Here is a 25,147-nt window from a genome sequence, read left to right on the forward strand (position 1 = left end):
CCGTGAGCTGAAAAGGAAAAAGCTGAAAAGTAATTGCTGACCTATAAGCTCATACTGTATATTCTTGAGCAAACCACTGGAATAAGATTAGCCTCAAATTCCAGTCACCACATTGTTCACAAGAATCTCTGGGTCTGACACAGATTTGCTTTGCAATTTAATCGAGCAAATGAAAAATGTCTTTTTCGCTTGAAGAGACATCTGAATTTGCAACATGCTACTCCTTCCCTACAACTGACTTAACAAGGATTGTACAACGTATGACAAAGTTTTGGTATGCTCAGTTGGAGCTCAGGTGCACCTACACATGGGTGACAAAACTGGTGGTTCTGTTATGCTGTTTTATTGGCAGGATTTGGATACAGTTACAGGGAAGGTTACCGCAAATGAATACATTCTGACTAATCCCCTTTGTCCTATGACAAAACAATTCTATCCTTATGGGAATGGTCTCTTTCAGGATGACAAAGTCCCCATCCACAGGGCCTGAGAGCTCACTGAATGGTTTGATGAGTGGGATAATGACGTAAAGCATATTCGCTGTCACCACAGCTCAACCCATTTGAGATCTTATGGGAGATTTTTGAGCAAAGTGTTAGACGGTGCTCTCCACCATCATCATCAAAACGCCAACGGAGGTTGAATGGTGTTCAAACCCAGTACATTGTCAGAGACTGACAGACGGCAAAGTGCACTGAAGGCACGTGGTGACGCAACACCTTACCCTCAGTTATGCTGTTTTTCTTTCTCTCTTTCCATGAGATTTATTGGTACATCCTGACACACTGAATATCTGACATTTATTTAACTGGTTCATCTACCCACACTACCTGATTCATTACTAGAAATGGACCACCTTTCTGACCAGAAGAAGACCTTTACTTGTTACATTACAGTACAGGGAAATTCTTCTCTTCACATATCCCAACTTATCAGTAAGTTGGGGTCAGAGTGCAGGGTCAGCCATGATACACCCTTCTTCGAGGGCTCAACAGTGGCAGCATGACGGTGAGGTGCTTGAACCCCCGACCCTGTGAGCAGTAACCCAGAGTCTAAACCACTGAGTCACCACTGTCCAAGAGTTAAGTGTCCTTTGTGCCAGATTTGGATGGCCATTTTAGCACCTACATTGCTCTGCTCTACTAACTGAGCTACTGAAGGCACTGTTTAGGTGGTGGACCATCCTCAGCTCAGCACTAGCATGGACACAATAGAGCAATCTTACGAGGTGTCATGCTGGTACAGACGTATCAGGAACTGCAGTGTGTTGTCACCTCAGTGTCACCCTGGTTCAACCTGGTTAGAAACTGACAGGAAGGGCTAAAGGATGATTACCACGTACAGTGCATGGAGCAATGAGCTGGAGCCTTTAACTGTACACTTACAAGATGGATTAACAAAGTAGACGATTCTACTAAACTAGCCAGAAAGAATAGTGTTGAAAAAAACCTAACAGCCACTATCATGCTGATATCACTGCTGAAAAAGGTCAACCACCAAAATAATACCTGGACAGATACCTAAAATGGCCTCCTTCTGTTATACTGGGGGCTGAAAATTGGGCACAGCAACAGATAGATATTAACTGTATACATAGAAAGTGCACTTATGTACCCCTTTAAACCTTACAGAAGCCTTTATTTGGATTCTGTTTACTCATATTTGCTCTTTTCATCAACTATTATACATTTTATCCATCTAACCCTGAATGACTTTCCCATTAAAGGTGAATCAGATATCCAGCACTGCTTGCTCACAAACATTAAACATGTTGTTCAGTCTCCCAGTAAATTATTCACAACGTGCAAAAAAAGAACATTTTAAACATCTGTTCTGAAAACAAGTGACAGAACTCTCTGCAAGCATTTGAAAGAGTTTCAGCTATGTCGTTTCTTATCTCAACTAGCAGTGCTAACATATATGATAACAGATATCAGACAAAAGACAGCACAGAACCTGTAGCCAGCTAGCGAGACTTCTTCATCACTTTTATAGCTAGCTAGCTCTATTAGCCACCAACTTAACGTTAAGGTATTATCTTAACGTTAGATACTGTATTGTACTAAAATCTACATTTAATTGTAAATGTGACATGTTTGAAGGCTGGGAATGTAATTTTTTGCCATTTGTAACGCGTCCAGACCAGACAAAAAGTGTCACATGACGCTGAGACCACCACCCTCACATTCTTCCAACTAACACTATCTAGCCATAACATATTAAATGCGTCGTAGCCTCGCTGAAATTCTAGGGCACAACATCGCTCGTTCTGGCTGCTTATTGGCTATCGTGCCCCGTAGTAAACCCGCGATTGGCTCCTTGTCTTTGTCACTCAAAAAACCCCGCCCCACCCAGCTGAGATTCCCAACTCAAGTGCTCTTTCTCCCATCTCGATTTGTACCCCTCCCTCAGACTAAATTACCGTCCTGACTAATGTCATGCGTTTGCTGGGATTATACTTACAGTGTAGTATGACAGCAGTCCCGCGTTATAGTCCAAAACAAACCAACGATACTGCCAACCCTTCATAAGATTAGTCCATTTGCTCAGCGGCCCTTCCATGATGGACGCCATCTTTGCACTTAAACCAACCAGAGGTTGAGGGGGTGGAGCAAAATCGAGAGGTGTTACGTCACGCTCTAAAAGGTGTGTCATGCGTTCACACCATAACTGTACATAAATTAACTGTATACACTCACTGTGGTTATAGAATAATTAAATCCGGACTGTTAACGAGCAAACACAGGACGTTTCTCTAACGTTAAGGGAACATTCTTCGATCCATTGCAGGTTACCGCAAAGTTATCTAAAAGTTATGGAAACGTTAGGGGAACGTTCTCTGGGCCATAATGCGCAAAGAAACTCGAACGTTATATTAAATTAAAGAAAACTTTCCTGGAAAATCAAATGGGAACAAAAAACGTCTGTTCTGTGAACGTTTCGGAAACCAAAAACAAACACGGGAACCAATAACTGTCAGCTGAGTAGGAGTGACACCCAGATGTCACTCTTATGGCAGTAGAGTTGTCATTCACTTTACAAGGATACACTGCCCTCTGTTGGTCATGTCCTGAAAGTTCCGTTTAACGTACCGTGGTCCGGAACGTTCCGTGTGGTGTTTTGTTTCCCTCCAGACACGTTTGAATGTATCACGGCGCAAAAATAAAACAACTTTGGACTCTTGCAGCCATGTACCGTTGTATGTCAGGGTAAGACAGTTATGCAGAATGGATAAATTATGTGTTGTGTGTGTATAGGCCACTTAATCAAACAGGTCTGAGTTTTATTTATTTATTTTTTTTGCAAAACCCGAATGACCTTTGACACACTTGCATAAAACAAATCGCAGTTCAGCTCAAAGGGTTATTTGATTACCGATAGCTGTAACCTTCAGTGAATCCAGATGACAGCTCAGAAGAAAATCAGAAAATCTAGCAAAAATTGCTGTACTATAATAACTTTATGTATTTTTATTTTGCCAGCTTATTTCGAGTAAATGGAAGGACATGCTTCACAAACCAATTATGCACCCAAAGACTGTCAAGGACCACAGAAAAGAATTGCTGTCTATGTCAGTGCACTCATATCAGTTCACTGAAATACCTGAGACACAGTCTGCAGCCCCCCTGCACACATCAGGCAGTGTTACACCGGTGCATAAGCTCGAGTGTACGCAGAAGAAGCTTGCCAAGTGCCTTTCCGGTAGTAGATGGAGCATGCCAGCTTATTCACAGACATGTATTTGAAGCAAATTTACAGAACAGCCAGGCATGTCAGCAAAGGTATGATGGAGTTATTTGCACCAAACAGCTTGATTATTTACATTTCTACCACCCCTTTCCTGCTGCACAGTCTACAGAGTGTTTAGTCAATGTCACTATGTAGCAGTGGTGTAACCATGAATTTCAGGGGAGATGAGGAAATGTGCTAAATAATAATTATAAGTGTATACAATTATAAGTGTATACAATTATAAGTGTAACACACTTATCCATTTTGGGTGGTAGCAAAAGCATGATTTACCGTCAACCAAACTTAAATAATAATCCACCCCAATTATGCCTCTGCTACATAGTCATTAGTGTGGTAAGAGATATCTAACTAAATGTGTCATAGAAAAAAAAAATACCTGATTTATTCCAGATTATTTGAGAATTATTTGAGACTTATTCAGTAAATGCATGTTAAGGCTCAGTGATCTCAGGGGTTCAGGGATTTTAAATGAATGATTTAATATTGAACACCTGATTCAAGCGGGATTTTTTTTTTTGTTTAGGTATCTAGAGCTTAAGGAGAAAGTGTTAAAGGGAGGTGGGGAAAATGCCATTGCCCGACATACACAGAGAAACAAGAAGGTTCTAGTCAGAGACAGGCTTCAAATGCTGTTGGATGATGATGATTATCTAGAGCTGTCTCCCTTTGCTGGAATGGGTTTACCCTATGGGGACATCCCATCAGCTGGCTGTCTCACAGGTACTTTACTGAACCGCCAAGCTGAGGATTTTTTCCGATATTTTTACCAATGTTTTAAAATAAATCTGACCTTTAGTTTGTTCAGTCTGAAAGCCACTACCGATTTCCATCTTTCATGAAACTGGTCAACACTAGCAGCTACAGTGCCCTCCACAATTATTATCACTCTTCATGAAAATGTACAAAGATTAATAAATAAGAAGAACAACAATTTAATTGTACGCCTACATTTTAGAATAAAAAAAGTAGGTCCCAGTATTAATAATAATTTTAGAAGAGGAACCTAGAAATAACATGTAATTTGATCATCCATATCTATTTACTGTACTCCTTCCCCCCTTTTCTCTCAGTATACAATGATTTTTATGCTTATAACAGGTATTGGTAAAATAAATGGGCTGTGGTGTGTGTTCATCGCTAATGATGCCACGGTGAAAGGAGGCACAGCATACCCTATTACAGTAAAGAAACAGCTTCGGGCCCAGGAAGTGGCCGTACAGAATCGGCTCCCCTGTGTCTACTTGGTTGACAGTGGGGGTGCTTTTTTACCTCTTCAGGTAAGATGCACTGTAAAACTCCAAAGCTTTCCTATCAATATAAAGCCACTATGGTTGCAATAATGGTTATAAAAATTCTGTTAACAGTCAGATATATTTCCTGATAAGAACCATGGTGGCCGTGTTTTTTACAATGAAGCTATAATGTCAGCAATGAAGATTCCACAGGTATCATCTTTTTTATAAAAGCTTTTTTTATATCCCAGTGTATAACCATCATAATATGTAGCTCTTTTCACAATTTGGTGCTTGTCAGAGGCGAAGTGAAGTCAGAGCCTCCGATCAATGTTTTATTTTTGTGCCTGTAGGTGGCAGTGGTGTGTGGGTCATGCACAGCTGGTGGAGCCTATGTCCCCACTATGGCAGAGGAGGCGATCATTGTGCACAGGATAGGGACCATATTTTTAGGTGGCCCTCCACTAGTGAAAGCTGCTACAGGTGAAGAAGTGACTCCTGAGGATCTTGGAGGGGCCAGGGTGCACTCAGAGTGAGTGAATTAATTAATCGAGCTGTGGGTTCAGTTAGTTTAATGTATCGCACCTTAATAGCTGTGTAGGTTTAACCTTAAGCATGTTTAATGGCAGTGTATTAAAAATTATTCATTAACAAGAATTCTTATAGAAGTGAACACTGTGTGTCATCAGTTCACTAAACAGTTTTCTAAAACTTTAAATATATAATTCAAGAATTCAAATATTTGGCACATTAAAGAAAATATGAAGCATCATATTGAATTAATGTAACCATAAGAGCTTTTTTTTTTCATTTGACCAGTTCCCAGTTACACTGTGTTTTATATTTGTAACATGTGTCATACTAACAGCTCTTGTTTGATTAAAATTGTAGATATTTTAAGGTTATTACTACTTGTTTTACTACTTTTACTTACTATTATGTCTTTTATTTACTACTTGTAAGTTATTGAGCTTTAGATTAATTAAGTTCATAACTATAATAACTATATTAATAATCTATAACAACTTAGACAATAGGTGATACCAATTGAATGACAAGTGTGTGGCATATAGCCAGGATGATTTTACTATGTGGTGTCAGTCATTCAATTAGTATTAACTACATTCGTTGATAATTATGGCCCTGAAACATTGAAACAATAGCTATTAATAAGTATAATAGGATTTGCCTCAGTACATTACTGCAATATTTTCTTTGTCAATACACAACAACAATAATTTTATACTGTGTTTGTGGCATTACTGCCATGCATGCTGTATGTATGTACTAAAACCAAGAGTTAAAGCTTGTATGATATGATGAGCTGCTGCCGTTTCTAATGTGTTAGTTTACTCTTGTGCCAGGGTGAGTGGCTGTGTTGATCATTTTGCTGCTGTGGAGAGTGAGGCATACGAGTGTACAAGGAACGTCATCTCCACTCTGAACTTCAAGCTCCCAGAGGAGGACAGTGCTGAGATTGAGGAGCCCCTGTATAATGCTGAGGAGCTTATGGGCCTCGCACCAAAGAGCTACAATTTCAGCATGGATGTCAAACTGGTGAGGTTTACACATACGCAAACATACACACATCAACACTGCAGAAAAAAATTGTGGCACAAAAACATTTCTCGTTCTGTCTTTACGTGTTTAGATTGTGAGTCGGCTGACTGATGGCAGTCGGTTTCAGGAGTTTAAGTCTCGCTATGGTACCACTCTTGTGACTGGATTTGCCAAAATTGAAGGGTAAGAAACCAAGGGTTTCCTAAGGGTAAAACAAGCATCTGGTATACTGAAAATTGACAATTAATTGAAATTATGGGATTATTTTTGCACAGACCAGTCAATTATATAAACCAAAATAATCTATCATTGAAGTCCTGATGTGGTAGAGGAATTTTTTTTCAGTGAATATTAAAATACTACCAACACAGTGTATTTATTCCTGTTTTATCAGACATTTGGTTGGCATGGTTGCCAATAACGGCAAGCTAACATATGAAGCCTGTCTGAAAGGAAGCCATTTTGTTCAGCTGTGTGAGCAAAGAGACATCCCTCTCATCTTCCTTCAGAACACGGCCCCAGAGCCTTTGCACACTCTCTCCCAAGACAAGGTACAGTCGTAATGCCAATATATTAAATTTATATTCAGAATCAAGCTCTTGTGATGAGACAGTTGTGACACAATGAACTGCCATTAGAGCAATTTTCTCATGAATTTGCTAATGTATGCCCTGAGGAGCAAATGAAAAGTTATAAAAAGACAACTCAAATTGAATTCTGGCAGACAGGTTTATAATGTATTATAATAATCGTTTTGTAGCACTACCATTTTATCAATGTATGATCAGTATGTGCAGGAATTCTGTACTGATTTGTATATAATACACATGAAAACACATGAAGTCACATTTTAACATGCACACAAATTTAATTCAGCTTTAGCCATGTGTTTGTAGCATAGTGTGAAAAGGCCAGCCAGGACATGTATGTACACTATATTGCCAAAAAAGATTTTGGAGAGTGGCTGTGGGGATTTACCCATTCAGCTACAAGAGCATTAGTGAGGTCAGGCACTGATTTTGGGTGAGGAGGCCTGGCATGCAGTCAGTGTTCCAGTTCATCCCAAAGGTGATCAGTGTGATCAAAGGTTGAGGTCAGGGCTCTGTGCAGGCCACTCGAGTTCTTCAACACCAAGATCGGCAGACCATGTCTTTATAAACCTTGCCTTGTGCACAGGGGCATTGTCATGCAGGAACAGGTTTGGGCCTCTTAGTTCCAGTGAAAGGAAGTGTAATGCTACAGCATACGAAGACATCCTAGACAATTCTGTGCTTCCAACTTTGTGGCAAAGGCCCACATGTGGGTGTGATGGTCAGGTGTTCACATATATTTGGCCATATAGTATCTTTTATTAATTTACTGAATCCATTTCTTAAGCTGATTCTATGTTTCTGTCTCCCAGGCAGAGTCCAACACTATGGTACTCAAAGCTCAGGGATCCATGATGTCTGCTGTGGCCTGTGCTTCTACTCCTAAGATCACTGTGGTCATCGGAGGCTGCCATGGTGGTGACAGCTATGCTATGGTCAGTAATACAAAATGGTGATTTAGTATATTATGTGTGTGACAGCACACACATAAAACACTGCATATAACCCTTTAACTACAAAGAAAATCTTTCCTATTTTAAAATCTATTTCTTTATCTTCATTTTTCAGTGTGGAAGGGCTTTTGACCCCAACTTCCTGTTTCTGTGGCCCAATGCTAGAGTGTCGATTTTAGCCCCAGGCCACGCCGGTGGATTGGTGCAGGATGAAGAGGAGGCCAAACACATTAATGAGCAGTAAGAAACATTATATATATTCTAATATATGTAAGTATATGTTAATTATATACTTATAATTTACTTATAATAAACTATTTCAATCATGAACTCTGATGTACTTAGAGAATTATTGGTTACTAAATGTTGCAGAGGTACAAAAACACTTGGAATTTGGTGGGTTTTTTTCAGGATTTACAGTATTGCTGTATTGTATGTTGCATATAATGTTGCATAGTAATGTTGCTATAAACTAGTAGTAATATAAAAATATTACTAAGGGATTATTGTTTTTCATATCTATGTGAAGGCTGAAAGAAGAGAGCTCAGCATTCTTCTCATCGGGCAGACTATGGGACGATGGCGTGATTCTTCCACAAGATACAAGGAAGGTAAAACACACTAAATTCGATACCATGTTTCTCATAAATGGATAATCATAATACAAAACTTCTGTTAATGTTTCAAACATACTTTTATAAGATGATGCAGGGCATAGCAAGTGAGGAATTGTTTTTTAACCAATAAATCCAAGTCTTACAGTGTTATTTATAGGAGCCCTGGTGGTAACAGATCAGGATAGCTTGCTATCTGGCATATATGCTATACAGCCAAAAGTTTGTAGACATCTGAACATCACATGCATATGTGCTTTTTGAACATCCTATTCCAGGTTTAGTCCCCATTTGCTGTTATAATAACCTTCACTCTACTGGGAAGGCTTTCCACTAGATTTTGGAGGGTGGCTGTGGGGATTTGCTCATTCAGGCATAAAACCTTAAGGTCAGGCACTGATATTGGACGAGAAAGCCTGGGGCTCAGTCAGTGTTCCAGTTCATCCCAAAGTTGTTCAGTGGGGTTGAGGTCAGAGCTCTGTGCAGGCCACTCAAGTTCATCCACTCAAAACTTGGCAAACCATGTCTTCATGGAGCTCGCTTTCTGCGCAAGGGCATTGTCATGCTGGAACAGGTTTGGGCTCCTTAGTTCCAGTGAAAGTAAATTGTAATATTACAGCATACAAAGACATTCTATACAATTGTGTGCTTCCAACTTTGGCAACAGTTTGGGGAAGAACCACATATGGGTGTGATGGTCAGGTGTAAACAAACTTATAGACATACAGTGTATATAATTACTTTTTTATTTTAGACTGAAATTCTGTTTTGTTATTAGGTGTTGGGCAAATGTTTAAAAATCATCAAGCAACAGGAGTACCAGCTATCTCGAGGAAAACCAAAATCTATCCCTCTTCGAATGTAACATCTATGGAAAAAAACATCTTACTAAAAATGTTTGGGCTACTTCCAATCATGAGGAATACCCCTGTAAACCAGCAAGGCAGGAGCCCTGTTTTTGCATGGAGAAAAAAATATATATATTTGTACATATAAATGTATTTTATGCTACTGTGAACATCAAGTGCTCTCAGCATAGGAAAGAGTTCTTTGCTGGCATTACCATGGTTCATATCTGTTAACAATATTTTTTAAAAGCTTAATTCTTTTTAATTTTAAATTTTAATTTTTAGTGTCTTCCAACTAAACTATGGCGTCATCTGTGCAATTGAATATGAGATGTTTATTTGTGGTGTGGATATACTGTATATGCAGCTATTTTTTCACTTGACAGTATCTGTAGATATTCATAACAAGCTGGTCAGTACCAAATCACCTGCAGGCAAATTTAATCGCCTCCTCTGTTCAAGGGTGAGAGTGTGTGTGTAGAGGATGCTGTTCTGGCTTGTTATTGTGTCTGAAAAAGAAGCCCTTCTAGGGCCAGGGTCCTTAACTCCAGTCCTGAGGACCCACTAATCTGCACAGGTTCCCTGTATGGGGAAATATAAATGGTTAGTAAGGAAAACTTGAAATTGTGCAGGGCATTGGGTCCCCAAGATAAATTAAGAAATCCTGCTCTACAATCCCAGAAAAAAAAGTGTTTTCTAAGAGTTTTTTAGATGGTTAGCTTCCTAAAAGCATCCAGTGTAGAACCTGCTCCTAAAGGGAAACACACTGTTTTAGGGTTCTACGTAGAATCTTTAATGGTTCCTGCAGAGACACCAACCGAGGAAAGCTGTAACCTTTTTTAAGGTGTAGGCACAGCCGTTTATTTACTTAATGTATTGGACATGTATGCCTTTTACAAAACAAACTGAATGAAAATGACAAACGCTAAAAATTATTCAGAATCAGGCTCTATAAAACTATCATTCTTAGTAACTGTTGTACATACGCTCCTAATCAAAAGGGTTCCCTGTGTTTTTTTTGGTTTTTTTTGGAAAGTTAAGGATCATTGCCTTCCTAAATGGGTTTACTTGAACCCCTCTCCGATAGGGAAACCCAAACTCTCAGTAGTATGGTTCTGCAGAGAGTCTTTTAATGTTCAACCCTCACGATAAAACGAAGAAACATGGTGCTAGACTGAACTTTTCTTTCTAAGAGTGTGTGTTGCAGTTACTAATTGCTGTATTACTTTTTCTGTACATGAATAATATTAAAATTTCTCCTGTGGAAGAAATGCAGTAGATGTCTGTTGAATTTTACCTTTTAATAAAGCTGAAAAATGTTAGCTTACTTGAATACACATACTCTTGTCTTGAACCAATGTTGTCTCTTTTAAATTGTTGGTTGTAATTTGAAAGTGTTGCCTTTTGCTTGCTAGTGGACCTTTTTTCCAGGCTTATATACACTCACTGAGCGCTTTATTAGGAACACCTGTACACATACTCATTCATGCAATTATCTAATCAGGCAGTCATGTGGCATCAGTGCAGTGCATAAAATCATGCAGATACCTGACTGAGGCTTCAGTGGGCACACGCTCACCATAACGTAGCCTGGTCTGATGAATCTCGATTTCTTCTGAGGCACACAGTTGGTAGGGTCAGAATTTGGCACCAAAAGCATGACCCAACCTGCCTTGTGTCAACAGTCCAGGCTGGTGCAGGTGGTGTAATGGTGTGGGGAATGCTTTCTTGGCACACTTTGGGCCTGTTCATACCAATCAATCATTGCTTGAATGATACAGCCTAGACACAGCCTAGTATTGTTGCTAACCATGTTGCTAACTACTGGCTAATTCCAACAAGATAATGCACCATAACACAAAACAAAAGTTGTATCAAACTGGTTTCATGAACATGACAATGAGTTCAGTGCTCTTCAGTGGCCTTCCCTGTCACTGGAGCTGAATCCAATAGAAAACCTTGGGATGTGGTAGAATGTGAGATTTGCAGCATGAAAGTGCACCCGAAAGATCTGCAGGAATTGTGTGATGCAGTCATGTCAACATGGACCAGAATGTCAAAGGAATGGTTCCAACATCTTGTGGAATCCATGCCATGAAGAATTGAGTCTGTTTTGAGAGCAGAGGGAGGCCCTACCCAGAATTAGTATAGTGTTTCTAACTGCTCAGTAAGTGTAGGCTTCCTGCTGAAGTTTTATTAAATGCCCCTGAATCAAATTGGGCAAGACTAATTTGTAATGTTGTGAAATTATAGACGCGTGTACATGGATTCTTGCCAAAAAGTTTAAATCTAAATTTTATCCCTTATACAAATGCACCAGCCATTTGTGTTCCTGATTTATTATGAGTACTTTTTCTGATCAGAGACATTATATCCTTTATTATATATATTCTTTCTAATTCAGTGACAACATTGTTAACGTAACTTTATAATGCAGTCATCAGAGATGACAGGAAGGATGTAAAGGCATGCAGGATTCTTTATTTTCCTATGGAAATGTTTCATCAACTAAAGACAGTAACATAAAGAAGAGGCATGTTTTGTAGTGCCATGGAGAGTTCAGCAGAATAGGCCTGAAGACTTTAAGGATAATGCCTGGGCTCAGGTATAAACTCAGGTACATATTTTTCCCTGATGGAGGGGTTGGGGTGCCTGGGGCAATAATAAAAAGTTTAAGAAATCTGGAAGAGTTCAAAATTTACCAGGAAGAGGAAACACTGAGTATACATAGTATAAGGGGAGGGAGGATCCCAAGTAAGACTACACAGCATCCTCATACATGTGACCTCAATCTATACACATAACTTCAAAATATCCTCCACTCTTTCCTCCTAAATGTAACCTCAATATATCCTCCACTCTTTCCTCATACACATAACTTCAAAATATCCTCCACTCTTTCCTCCTAAATGTAACCTCAATATATCCTCCACTCTTTCCTCATACACATAACTTCAAAATATCCTCCACTCTTTCCTCCTAAATGTAACCTCAATATATCCTCCACTCTTTCCTCATACACATAACTTCAAAATATCCTCCACTCTTTCCTCCTAAATGTAACCTCAATATATCCTCCACTCTTTCCTCATACACATAACTTCAATATATCCTCCACTCTTTCCTCCTAAATGTAACCTCAATTTATCCTCCACTCTTTCCTCCTAAATGTAACCTCAATATATCCTCCACTCTTTCCTCATACACATAACTTCAAAATATCCTCCACTCTTTCCTCCTAAATGTAACCTCAATATATCCTCCACTCTTTCCTCATACACATAACTTCAAAATATCCTCCACTCTTTCCTCCTAAATGTAACCTCAATATATCCTCCACTCTTTCCTCATACACATAACTTCAATATATCCTCCACTCTTTCCTCCTAAATGTAACCTCAATTTATCCTCCACTCTTTCCTCCTAAATGTAACCTCAATATATCCTCCACTCTTTCCTCATACATGTAACTTCAAAATATCCTCCACTCTTTCCTCCTAAATGTAACCTCAATATATCCTCCACTCTTTCCTCATACACATAACTTCAATATATCCTCCACTCTTTCCTCCTAAATGTAACCTCAATTTATCCTCCACTCTTTCCTCCTAAATGTAACCTCAATATATCCTCCACTCTTTCCTCCTAAATGTAACCTCAATTTATCCTCCACTCTTTCCTCCTAAATGTAACCTCAATTTATCCTCCACTCTTTCCTCCTAAATGTAACCTCAATATATCCTCCACTCTTTCCTCATACATGTAACTTCAAAATATCCTCCACTCTTTCCTCCTGTGTACAGTGTGTTTAACATGAAGAGGGCAGATTCAGCTGACTGAAAGTGGTCTTCATAGAAAATGTAATCCCTTCACTGAAGACGTGAGAAAGAAGGGTGCAGGAAGATTTCAGAAGGGGATGCAGAATCTGCAGTCTTTCAGCATTTAGAAAGCAGCCTGTAAACAAATCCAGGCCCATCTGGGGAGTTACGAAAGGCCCCAGGTGTACGTGACTGTGCGCGCGCTCACGCGGATGGCGGGAAAAATCCACCACAACAGAAAAAAGATAAAATACGACTAAAGCTTGTTCCAGGGGAGTCATGTACGTTTACTTTCTGAGGTAAGAGGTAATACACCTCACAGACATTAGCATGGGGTATGATATTTAGTTGTTTAAACAGTTCTTTAGGAAGTTGAATAGCCTGCAGTGTGTTTTGTAGTAGTTTGCTATTTAGCGTTCTGCTAAGCGCAGCCTTAGCTGTTAGCTAACCGAAGAGCGATGCATTCTGTACACTTTCCCCTCTAACTAAAACAGTAAATGCATGCTGGCCATGTATTACATATAAACTGATATTATTGTTGTGTTTCTTCATCAAACCCGTTTCTGAGACCGAGCACGCAGTGATTTACCTTCAAATCACAGTGGATAGTAAAGACAGGCGGATGGATACATCCTTTAAAAATCGAGTCTAATATAAGAATCGATACACTGTGCTTATTTAATGTGCCAGAGTATGACCCTAAAAATATGAAGTGTTGTAGGACGTGATTAATGTGTAAGGTAGGAACCCACCCACCTACACACACACACACACACAGAGTCAGACAGTCAGAGATGCCAGAGTCTTGATATCCGTGTTCTCACTAAAAACTGCTTGTTTCCCCTTTTTACATACACAAGAAGACTTTTCCAAGTATGAGTATCACTATCAGGACACTGGTCTTTGTACTACTTTATTGGACTGAAAAGGTAGTCAGTGGTATCGCCTCTGTCTAGTGACTCTATCCCATAACTTCAAATGTGACGAAAAAAAATTTAGATACCTTTTTTTTTTTTTTTTTTTTTTTTTTTTTTTTTTACACAGAGAACCATATTATATTAACCTGTAACAGGAAGGCATAAAGCCAATTAATTATGAGTAATGTACATCTTAGCGTTAAATGAATAAACTCATCAATTAGAATGCATATATTACTTAATTTCATAAAAACACATTTTGAATCTATGTGACCCTTTTGACTTTCCGTACTCGCTGCTCCAGCTGACGTACTTTTCAGTGTCTGATGGCGAGACCAAGAAACTCCACGTGTCTGATGGCAATACCACATTTAATTACAGCCTGGTATTTAAAAAAAAAATTATACACTTATTTTAGCCTGGTATTTAAAAAAAAATGATTTTATGTTATATTTTACATGCTAACAAATGTTTTGTTAATAAATGTACTTTGTTATTTAATTGGTGACATTAATGTTTAACCAAGCTATTTTTAGACGTTTCTACACGTTTCTGTATCTAATTTCCAGCTTACAGTAGCTAACTAGGTAATTGAATATTTCCCTGAATATTTTCCCCAGAATATTTAGATTTTTTCAAATATATACAATATGCATTTTATATATTTCCCTGATAGAAATATGAGACATAGTAAAATGTATTACCAATTTTGCCATTGTTCTGCATTTTCTTTATGTTGCGGATTAACCTAACTTTTTTCATTACCATGTTATTTTCTATTAAAACTAGCTGTACCAGCATGCTTAATGTTATTAATATTTACATTATTAATTCAGCATATGGGTAAAATTAACATAGAAATGGATTGCTGCACAGCTCATATATCACATTTAATACCATAATTATGAGAAATGCACTATATGGCCAAAGGTTTGTTTACACCTGACCATCACTTTCATATGTGGTTCTTCCCCAAACTGTTGCCACAAAACTGGAACCACAATTGTATAAGATGTCTTTGTATGCTGTAGCATTACAGTTCCCCTTCACTCGAGCTAAGGGTCTTATCCCAATCATGTTCCAGCATGACAATGTCCCTGTGAGCTCGAGTGTCCTGCACAGACCTCAACCTTTGGGATGAACGCCGACTGCACCCCAGGCCTCCTCGCCAAATATCAGTGTCTGACCTCACTAATGCTCCTGTGACTGAATGAGCAAATCCCCACAGCCACACTTCAAAATCTAGTGGAAAGCCTTCTCAGAAGAGTGGAGGTTATTATAATAGTAAAAGTCTAAATCTGGAATGGGATGTTCATCAAGCACATCAAAGCAAAAAGACATCCTGTACATTTGTGTGCATCTGACTTTGTGGCAATAGTTTAGGAAAGACCCACATATGGGTGTGATGGTCATGTGTCCACAAACGTTTTGGCCATATAGTGTACTCAGTAATTTGGTGAGTAAAGGTGACAGTATTTTAACCACTGCTTATATTAAGTGCCATATGCTGATGTTATATTGTGAAGTATGATGACAGTGCATTTCTTTAACAGGATGTTCCAAATTAATAGAGGGAGATGTTTCACAAACACATTCTTCTCTCAACCACTGTCATGGATTGAAGGAAACAGACAGACACCAACAGTTTTTAACAAGCTAGTCTCAGCCAGACCAGTGAAACACTTAAGATCCATTCAGCAGAGGAGCTGGACACACCAGGCATTACACCGGTGCATAAGCTCAAGTGCAGGGAGAAGAAGCTTGCCAAGTGCCTTTCCAATAATAGATGGTGCTTGTCAGCCAATTCACAGACATGTAATTGAAGCCAATTTGCAGAACAGCCAGGCATGTCAGCAAAGGTATGATGGAGTTTTGTATACTAAACAGCTTCTTTTTTTACATTTCTGCCATTTGACACAGGGCACTTTCTTAATACTAAAGTAGTAAGGTAAAGGTGAAGGATCCTAACTAAATAGTAATTTACTGAATCTGTTTATGGTGAACACCTCTTTCATATGTGATTATTTCTGAACCTGTTCAGGTATCTAGCGCTTATGGAGAAAGTGTTGAAGGGAGGTGGGGAAAACGCCACTGCCCGACATACGCAAATGCAGAGCAAGGTTCTAGTCAGAGACAGGCTCCACATGCTGTTGGATGATGATGAATATCTAGAGCTGTCTCCCTTTGCTGGAATGGGTTTACCCTATGGGGACATCCCATCAGCTGGCTGTCTCACAGGTACAGTACATGGTCATCATTAAAAAATGCTTGGTTGTGTGGTTTTTACTAAATGATGATCTGCTTCACATACCGTGTATGCTCCCCGTGTTTCATTACAACAGTCAGTGAAAGTTGTTTGTTTGCTTGTTTTTCTTTACAGGCATTGGTAAAATAAATGGCCTGTGGTGTGTGTTCTTTGCTAATGATGCTACAGTTAAGGCAGGCTCAGCATATCCTATTACAGTAACAAAAAATGTCCGCACACAAGAAATCGCCATACAGAATCGTCTGCCCTGTGTTTACTTGGCAGACTGCAGTGGTGCATTCTTACCACTTCAGGTAACACACACTTGTAAAAAGTCTTAAACACCAGTGTCCTGATGTTATGTCATTATTCATTACATTAATTACAAATAGTGGTTCTGTCAATAGGCAGGCATCTTTCCTGATAAGAATCATGCAGGTCGTATTTATTACAACCAGGCAGTTATGTCAGCATTGAAGATTCCACAGGTAAAATAAAGCAATTTTGCAATTTTTACACGTATTTCTGGGCATTTTCACACCTCACACTGCTTTGTCCTTTGACTCAGTTTGTGCCTCGCAGGTCCATTCAACGGCTAGCATCAAAAAAATGTTGCCTGCAACCCATAATACATAGCGTGTTTCATTTCCTGCAGTTGGGCCATTTCAGGCTCAAATCACTTTCTCACTGCAAACAAACTGTAGAGTGTGCTTGGAAGCGACCAAGACCACCTTGGTTATTTGTGGACTGGTCATTTTGGTCCGCACTTAAGTAGGATTGCTGTGTCCTCACCACACCAAGGAGGCAAATGCACCAGGGTTAGATTCAAGTGAAGTAAATATTTAATATGTGAAATATGCCTGTTTTCCCAGCTATTAGCCCATTTGCTAATTAGACTGAAATTGATACTTTTGATTCATTTGCTATTGCATTTGGTTTAGTTTCACTTTGCACATAATTAAACAAATTAAAAAAGCAAAAATGTTGCCTGAGGGGTGTATAGGAGGGGATGTGGCTAAAAATATACTTGTAAAACTTATTCAGTTGTCAGAAACAGTGACGGGAAAATTCATTCATTAATACAAGATTGACAAGCAATTTTTATTACCGGGAAAGGGTGAAATGTATTGAGTACTCTCTTACATCTACATAGAATTAGTCATTACCTACTTTTTACTTATTTCTTGACAGCCTGGTATGCATAAGAGGCTAACAGTAACAAGAGCTGTCACTTAAGATGTGTTTCTTTGACTTACAGGTAGGAGTGGTATGTGGCCACTGTGCAGCAGGTGGAGCCTATAATCCTGTAATGACGGAGGAGTTAGTAATGGTAAACAGGATAGGCACATTGTTTTTAGCTGGCCCACCCCTAGTTAAAGCTGCTACAGGTGAAGAAGTGACTCCTGAAGAGCTTGGAGGGGCCAGGTTGCACTCAGAGTAAGTGAATTATTTAAAGTTGTGGTCCATTTTTCTTAAAGCATTTTACATTTTCCTTTTCAATGAATGGAAATTTTGAAAGTCATCTCATGTATTATTTTAACAACAGGGGTAACTGCCAAATGATGTAGAACCTGCTTACACTCATCATTAATTCATCTTCATGAGCCATTTTATTCTGGTCAGGGCTGCTGTGGATTCAGAGCCTATCCCAGGAACACTGGGTGTGAGGTGGGAATACAGCCTGATTTTGACATCTATTAGATTTTATTATTACTCTTACTGTTACTTAGCTTTTGTGTGCTTCACTGTCAAAAGACAGGATACCTGCCTCATCTACAAGATCTGATAACGGCACATATATTTGTACTGATCAGTTGTAATTATTATATGAAGTAAAAGGTCTAACCTTTTCAACCAAAGTGCAAGAATCTTATTAAGGTTGTGAACTGTCACCATGTCACGGAAATGTATATTTCCAAAAATATATCCTTGTCAGTTATATATGCAGAGTACATAGTGCATTAAAAAAACAAGCATTTCAGCTATTTTAGAAAAATAAAGTGCATAGTCAGTTGCAACTTTTTGCCTTTAATTTTTAAAAACAAACAAACAAAAACCCCACAAATGCCAGGGGGAGTGGCTGTGTTGATCATTTTGCTGCTGTGGAGCGTGAGGCATACGAGTGTACAAGGAACGTCATCTCCACTCTGAACTTCAAGCTCCCAGAGGAGGACAGTGCTGAGATTGAGGAGCCCCTGTATAATGCTGAGGAGCTTATGGGCCTCGCACCAAAGAGCTACAATTTCAGCATGGATGTGAAACTGGTGAGGTTTACACACACACACTATGCACATGCACATTCCTTATTCACATATATCATTTCTTCCTCTTTCTTTATCTTTTTAGATTGTGAGTCGACTGATTGATGGCAGTCGGTTCCAGGAGTTCAAAGCTTACTATGGTACCACTCTCGTGACTGGCTTTGCCAAAATTGAAGGGTATACACACACACACACACACATATATATGTCAGGGGGGAGTGGCTATGTTGAGATATATATATATATATATATATATATATATATATATATATATATATATATATATATATATATATATATATATATATATATATATATACACATATATATACACACACACACACACACTGATAGAAATGTTTGTCATTGACCTTAAGAACATAAAGAACATGGACGTTTGTACATATCTGTGTAATCTTTGTAATTTGTCCAACAGGCATAATCTTGTCTATTACAAATTCTAGTTATTAATTAGTAAGGAAGCTCTGGGTTTAGAGAAAAGTAATTTCGTCTGAATTATTACATCTAAGGTGACATTACACATCAGTTTGCTGTGCCTGTTGCCTAGGCTGATTACATGAGGTCTGTGAGTAAGCACTGGGTTTAAACATCTTTGAATGAGGGTTTAGATTATGCTTATTGAGCATACCTTCCCTCAAAAGAGATTTTGTCTTTTCTAACATGTTGACTGTCTGTTTCTTATGTAGCAGAATGTCCTGTTCAGTGACTGCTGCAATAATATCAGGCTTGTGGCTGGCATAAATAGTTGAGCAAAAGATTGTAAGAAAAGCAAGCTTAAAGCAACACAAAGATTTATTCCTGTTTCATCAGACACTTGGTTGGCATTATTGCCAGCAATGGGGAGCTGAAATATGAAGCCTGTCTGAAAGGAAGCCATTTTGTTCAGCTGTGTGAGCACAGAGACATCCCTCTCATCTTTCTCCAGAACACGGCCCCAGAGCCTTTGCACACTCTCTCCCAAGACAAGGTACATCAACTTCCAGTGTAAACAGGTTATTTGTGCTTACCATGGTTAGTGCAGTTATTTTTTTAGGTTAAAATCTGGTTTCACAACTCATATTTGAGCTTTGATTAAATACATATAACTGATTGTTTCCCCTGCAGGCAGAGTCCAATACTAAGTTACTCAAAGCTCAGGGATCCATGATGTCTGCTGTGGCCTGTGCTTCTACTCCTAAGATCACTGTGGTTATTGGAGGCTGCCATGGTGGTGACAGCTTTGCCATGGTCAGTACCACAAAATGTTGTTTTAATGTGTCTAACAACATTATATTGTCTACAACCATTCATCACAAAGAAAAAAAATCTCAGTTTCTTTATTATTTATTATTCTTTTTTATTATTTTTTCAGTGTGGAAGGGCCTTTGACCCCAACTTCCTATTTCTGTGGCCCAATGCTAGAGTGTCAATTTTGGCCCCAGGCCACGCAGGAGGTTTGGTGCAGGATGAAGAAGAGGCCATGCACATTAATGAACGGTAAGAGGCAATCACTGTTCTGAATTCATGCTGTTAAAGGAAACATCTACCATGAGACACGCTAAATGTTTTTTATATTGAAATATTTTCTAATTGTGCTAAGGGATTCTAGCAGCTGTAAGTATTGCAGCTATAAGTATGGTGGCTTTGAGGTGGGAGTCAAGGCTTTCATGGTGGATTTTTCCTTTATGACAAGATCTGAATTTAATGGTATGGATTGTGCATGCAATATTTAGAATTTATGTATAATATGTTTGTGTGAAGGCTGGAAGTAGAGAGCTCAGCATTCTTCTCATCAGGCAGACTTTGGGATGATGGAGTGATTCTCCCACAAGACACAAGGAAGGTATATAAAAATATTTAACAAAGAAATAAAATTCCAGATAATGACTTTTTTGGTAACTTTACACATTTTACTAGGTTTTGGGCAAATGTTTGAAAATCATAACGCAAAAGGAGTACCAGCTTTCACAGGAGAAGCAGAAATCTCCGATACTTCGACTGTAAGGGTATGTATATAAATGCCATGATTTTAACCTTGTTTTGTGTGTCTCTGACATTCTGTCTGGTTGTCACTATAGGGCAGAGCCCTAGAAATTTTATTTTATAAGGTGTGATCCTCCTGACCCTATAAATTATGTTTTTTAGGATATCTAACTAAGTAACAAATTGGTGTTCTGAGATATGATACATACCATTCTGGGCTTTTTAGGCCTTGTACATACTATGGAAAGTGGTGGAAATGATGACATCAATCTCAGCATGTGCTATCTCAGTTACATCTGTGGCAATGAGCATTAGAAGGTAGCCTGGACTTTGGAAAGCCGCTGCCTTTTCTACTATGCTCAATTCAATTCAATTTTTATTTGTTTAGTGCTTTTAACAAAGGACATTGTCACAAAGCAGCTTTACAGGAATATACACACTGTGTGCACAATTATAAGGCAAGTCAGTATTATGATCACTGATCATTATTTCTATGCATATTATCCAACTTTTAACTATGTCAAACTGAATGCTAACTGGATATAATTATTTTCAGATGAAGTTTAATTGTTTATTGAGGGACGTTGTGGCTTGAAGTGATTAACACCCTATATAAGGTGTGCATAATTATTAGGCAGTTTCTCTACCTCAGGAAAATGGGCCAAAAAAGAGATTTAACTGAAACTGAAAAGTCAGAACTTTTAAAATGCCTATCAGCACACTGCAGATTGCAAAACTACTGAGGCATGACAATCAAATGCTTTGTTACGAATACTCAACACGGTCACAAAGATGTGTGCAAGTTGACTGCAAAAGACTTAAGCAGAATAAAACGTGAGATTACCAGGAACCCGTTAGTGTCTAGTGCCACCACATTTCACAACCTTCCAGGAGTGTCCAGAAGTGCTTAGAGACATGGCTAAGGTAAGGAAGGCTGAAATACAACCAACACTGAATAAGGCTTATACCTGAAGACCAATTTCTCAAAGGCTTTATGGACAGATGAAATGAGAGTGACTTTACATGGACCAGATGGGTGGACTCATGGTTGGATCACTAATGGGCGCAGAGTACTGGTTCGCGCAAGGCGCCGGCAAGGTGGAGGAGGGGTACTGCTGTTTGCCGGTATCAATAATGATGAGCTAGTTGGACCTTTTCGGGTTGAAGATAGACTGAAAATCAACTTCCAAACCTACTGCCAGTTTCTAGAAGACACTTTCTTCAAGCAGTGTTGGAGGAAGAAGTCAGCAACATTCAAGACGGTCATGATCTTTATGCAGAACAGTGCTCCCTCACATACATCAAGGTACACCACTGCTTGGCTAGCCAGCAAAGGCATCAAAGATGACAGAAAGATGACCTGGCCCCCTTCCTTACCTGACATAAATCCTATTGAGAACTTCTGGGCCATTTTCAAGCATGAGAGTTACAGTGAGGGAAGACAGTTCACCTCTTTGAACCATATTTGGGAGGCTGTGGTGGCTGCCTCAGCTAAAATTGATTGTGAACAATCAAGAAATCAAGAAACTGACAGATTCAGTGGATGGAAGGCTCATGGCCATTATTGAAAAGAATGGTGGCTATATTCTTCACTAAAGAGTTGTGAAGGACCAAAATTTTATTTTTTAATTGTTATATGTTATTTTATGTTGGGTAGTTGTTAAATAATACTTAAGACTGAAGAATAAACAAGTGATTGGAAATTTTTTTTAAATTTAGTTGCATAATAAATGTGCATGCTAATAAATTTCCGTGAGAAAGACAAATCTTATTTTTTCTTGTTAAACATTATATTTTTATGTGAAATAAATATTTAGGATCAACTTAGACCATTGTATTTGTTCACCAGTAAAATTCAGCTGAGAAATACCATTTGCCTAATAAATGTGTACGCAGTGTATACTGTATGGTCAAAGTGTGCAATTGTGTAACTAGGAAAATTCTTTATAGTTTTCACATGAAGCCTGTTTTGTTGAAGTTATCAACTGTTCACTGATGGAGACTTGAATGCAAAACTGTTTGTGGGAATTGTCCACAAGTTTTTTTTCCACAGCGTTTACTGCAGTTGATCTGAGGAAATTCCTTTGAAATACAGTAGGAAAGCAAACATGTTCTTAATAGAGAAGTAGTATTCTATTAATGACTTGTTTGAAAAAATACCTGTTTGGGTCATTTTAATTGTTTACTCTCATTGATAGCTGTACGACTGTTCATGTTTGACACTGAATGTTGAATATTTACCCTGTCATGGTGTGGAGAAAAGAATCTTGGGCTCAAGCCAAATCGTCCCATCATTGCACATAACAGCTATATCTGTATATGATGTATGGCAGTGAGATTGGGTTCTTTCCAGCCTCTTCCTGTCAGAAGAAAACGTGCAAACAAACAAAGAAAATCAGAGGGCAATATATTAGAGTATAACTTGAGAAGCAAAAGAACCCTTTTTAGGATGATCTAGGAGAAACCAAAGCAGGTGAAGCATGCTTTGCTTCAGGTGAAGTACTTGAAAGCATTTTGAATATACCAGTTCTAGAATATTTTATAATAGGCAATAATATGTAAGAGGGATGGAATGAAAAACAAAACAAAACAAAACAGAAAATAAACAGAAATTCTTCTCTTACCCGGTAGATATCCAGAGGAAGCACATATCTTCATACTTCTGTCTGTGGCGCTCTCAAGACGGCTTTCTTCTTGTCCTATTTCTGCTTCAGGCTCTCCAAGTACAAGTAGTTACACTCATGCCTGTCAGTAAAAGGTGTGACAGTACTGAACGCTGATTGTGATAGTATCAGCTTGGTTCTGAAAGTTAAATTAAGCAAGTTCTTGTGCAAAACTGATCTGAATATTCATAGCCTTTAAGTGGCACTAGCATTTGCTGTTTTGTTAAAGTTATGTTCTGCTTATGTGTACAACTGCACAATATTTATGTTTTGTTGTTATTGTTGGTTTCCATGAGCAAAAGTGAATAAAATATTTAAATAAAATGTTGATCAATAAAACTCACCCTTTCCAGGTTTACAGGTTTACCACTAACCTCTTGACCCTCATAACAAGGCAGTAAAGGTGACTGTCCTGAATCTGTGATATTTTCACCAGAATATTTGGCTGCCAATGAAATCACTAATGTCACAAGGACTCAAGAATTTCAAAAGATTAATTTTTATTTTGGTCTCAAAAAGTAATTCTCTGTCACAAAAAGAAATGGGAAGGATTCAGTTGTCCTTGCTGTTATGTGTAAACAAAAGTGTGATTGTTGACAAAAGTCAACAATCAGTCTTCATAAAAATAAATTAAAAATCAGAACTAATGCAGGAAGTCAGTCTCTACACTTCTGCTTATTTTTAACTATTAATGTGTAAGAAAACTAACCTTTCTGTGTTAACAATTTTGTAGACCAATGACATGTTGTTTTGCATGTTATACACTGTGTTCAATGTGTGGGTGTGCAGTAACCACATTGAAACATAATTATGCAAATGCAAATAGAATTGAGAAGATTATCAGGCTTGTGTGTAATAAATAAAGAGTATGCGTTCTTTACATACAAGTAAAGAATATACATATGCTCATTTGGCTTATGCTTTTATCCAAAACAGAGTATTTGAAACAGGATATAACAGGGAAGTAGAAGGTTATGGGTCTTGCTCAAGGACACAACAGTGCCAGCTAAGTTGATTATATTTCTATAACAGCATGTTCCTCTTATACCACAACAATTTGCCAATTAAAGAATATCACTTCATACTTTAAAAAAAAATCATTTTAATTATGTTGTTATGTTGTGGAACATTCGTGAAACAAGTTAGTGCCTGTTGCCACTTACATTATAGCAGCTATAAACAGTCATCCCCACCCCATCTCCCATGGTGGAAGCTTAATGAATGTTACAAAGTGCTGACACTAAAGAATTCATCTATAAATGTTTAATTTATCACCTAAGTATCACTTAACAGCAGGGGTTCCCGAACTTTTTGGGCAAACAACCCCAAATGGACATTATGAATTTTCTGGTTTAAGTATGCAATTTGAGACAGATGAACAGGGAAATTTGTCCATTACTATTGCTGAATTCTTAAGCTTGTGCAACTTATCAGGATAGCAAAAAAGACTAAAATAGCACACACAGTAGTAAAATTTACTAGTATAATCCACAGAAAATAATCCACAAAATTCTCCTCAATATTTCTAATGACAATTTTTAAAATAAAGAAATAAAACAAAAGAGGAGATTGTGAATTTCTCTCATTGCCCATTTGTAAATCATGAGACCCCATGTGGAGTCACCGCTTCCCTGGATGGCATTTGAGCTGTTTTTTTTTTTTTTTTTTTTTCCCCCTAACATGTTTTCTCCACTGTAAGGGCACCACAGA

At 38.4% G+C, this 25,147-nt stretch overlaps 3 protein-coding genes across 14 annotated transcripts in view; 2 read left to right on the forward strand and 1 right to left on the reverse strand.

Moving 5' to 3' along the window:
* Positions 1–2,614, reverse strand: part of osbpl9 (oxysterol binding protein-like 9) — a 39,419-nt gene extending 36,805 nt beyond the window's left edge. For 4 of the 5 annotated variants that reach the window (XM_026913230.3, XM_053236057.1, XM_053236055.1 and 1 more), the window contains exon 1: positions 2,464–2,613. In XM_026913230.3, the coding sequence (XP_026769031.1) occupies positions 2,464–2,574 (111 nt within the window). In that variant the 5' untranslated portion in view covers positions 2,575–2,613. Of the gene's footprint in view, positions 1–2,463 lie in introns of all 5 variants that reach the window. The other variant, XM_026913238.3, reaches the window with a different exon arrangement.
* Positions 2,615–3,050: 436 nt separating this feature from the next.
* si:ch211-198n5.11 (methylcrotonoyl-coenzyme A carboxylase 2) lies at positions 3,051–10,883 on the forward strand. Its single transcript, XM_026927870.3, has 13 exons — positions 3,051–3,209; positions 3,483–3,782; positions 4,277–4,473; positions 4,852–5,030; positions 5,118–5,198; positions 5,339–5,517; positions 6,350–6,542; positions 6,637–6,728; positions 6,940–7,096; positions 7,948–8,070; positions 8,204–8,328; positions 8,618–8,699; positions 9,481–10,883. Exons 1-13 carry the CDS (start codon positions 3,145–3,147, stop codon positions 9,565–9,567), a joined length of 1,860 nt encoding a protein of 619 aa, XP_026783671.3. The 5' UTR covers positions 3,051–3,144; the 3' UTR covers positions 9,568–10,883.
* A 1,151-nt stretch (positions 10,884–12,034) lies between these two features.
* Positions 12,035–24,438, forward strand: LOC113538016 (methylcrotonoyl-CoA carboxylase beta chain, mitochondrial). 8 transcript variants are annotated; one of them, XM_026932941.3, is made up of 15 exons: positions 12,180–12,285; positions 13,639–13,667; positions 15,839–16,144; positions 16,327–16,523; positions 16,666–16,844; positions 16,938–17,018; positions 17,789–17,967; positions 18,602–18,794; positions 18,877–18,968; positions 19,623–19,779; positions 19,917–20,039; positions 20,164–20,288; positions 20,553–20,634; positions 20,709–20,797; positions 23,406–24,433. In XM_026932941.3, the coding sequence occupies exons 2-14, from the start codon at positions 13,648–13,650 to the stop codon at positions 20,793–20,795; spliced, it is 1,821 nt and encodes a 606-aa protein (XP_026788742.2). In that variant the 5' UTR covers positions 12,180–12,285; positions 13,639–13,647; the 3' UTR covers positions 20,796–20,797; positions 23,406–24,433. The 8 variants fall into 8 exon arrangements, with proteins under 8 accessions (XP_034162203.2, XP_026788742.2, XP_053092035.1 ...); XM_034306313.2 differs by lacking the exons at positions 12,180–12,285; positions 13,639–13,667 and adding exons at positions 14,566–14,670; positions 14,855–14,872; XM_034306312.2 differs by lacking the exons at positions 12,180–12,285; positions 13,639–13,667 and adding an exon at positions 12,035–12,167 and having other exon boundaries at positions 23,406–24,435.
* The last annotated feature ends 709 nt before the right edge of the window (positions 24,439–25,147 follow it).

The sequence above is a fragment of the Pangasianodon hypophthalmus genome, chromosome 8, assembly GCF_027358585.1.
Source record: "Pangasianodon hypophthalmus isolate fPanHyp1 chromosome 8, fPanHyp1.pri, whole genome shotgun sequence".
NCBI lineage: Eukaryota > Metazoa > Chordata > Actinopteri > Siluriformes > Pangasiidae > Pangasianodon > Pangasianodon hypophthalmus.

Bases quoted from the DNA above. Each gene is read 5' to 3' on its own strand.
- si:ch211-198n5.11 (XM_026927870.3), top strand. From the start codon at position 3,145: ATGTATCACGGCGCAAAAATAAAACAACTTTGGACTCTTGCAGCCATG. The intron at 4,474-4,851 runs GTACTTTACTGA...TGCTTATAACAG, and splicing joins ATCAGCTGGCTGTCTCACAG to GTATTGGTAAAATAAATGGG. The intron at 8,700-9,480 runs GTAAAACACACT...TTTTGTTATTAG, and splicing joins TTCCACAAGATACAAGGAAG to GTGTTGGGCAAATGTTTAAA.
- LOC113538016 (XM_026932859.3), top strand. From the start codon at position 14,612: ATGGCGAGACCAAGAAACTCCACGTGTCTGATGGCAATACCACATTTA. The intron at 14,671-15,838 runs GTATTTAAAAAA...TTTCTTTAACAG, and splicing joins CCACATTTAATTACAGCCTG to GATGTTCCAAATTAATAGAG. The intron at 19,780-19,916 runs GTACATCAACTT...TTTCCCCTGCAG, and splicing joins ACACTCTCTCCCAAGACAAG to GCAGAGTCCAATACTAAGTT.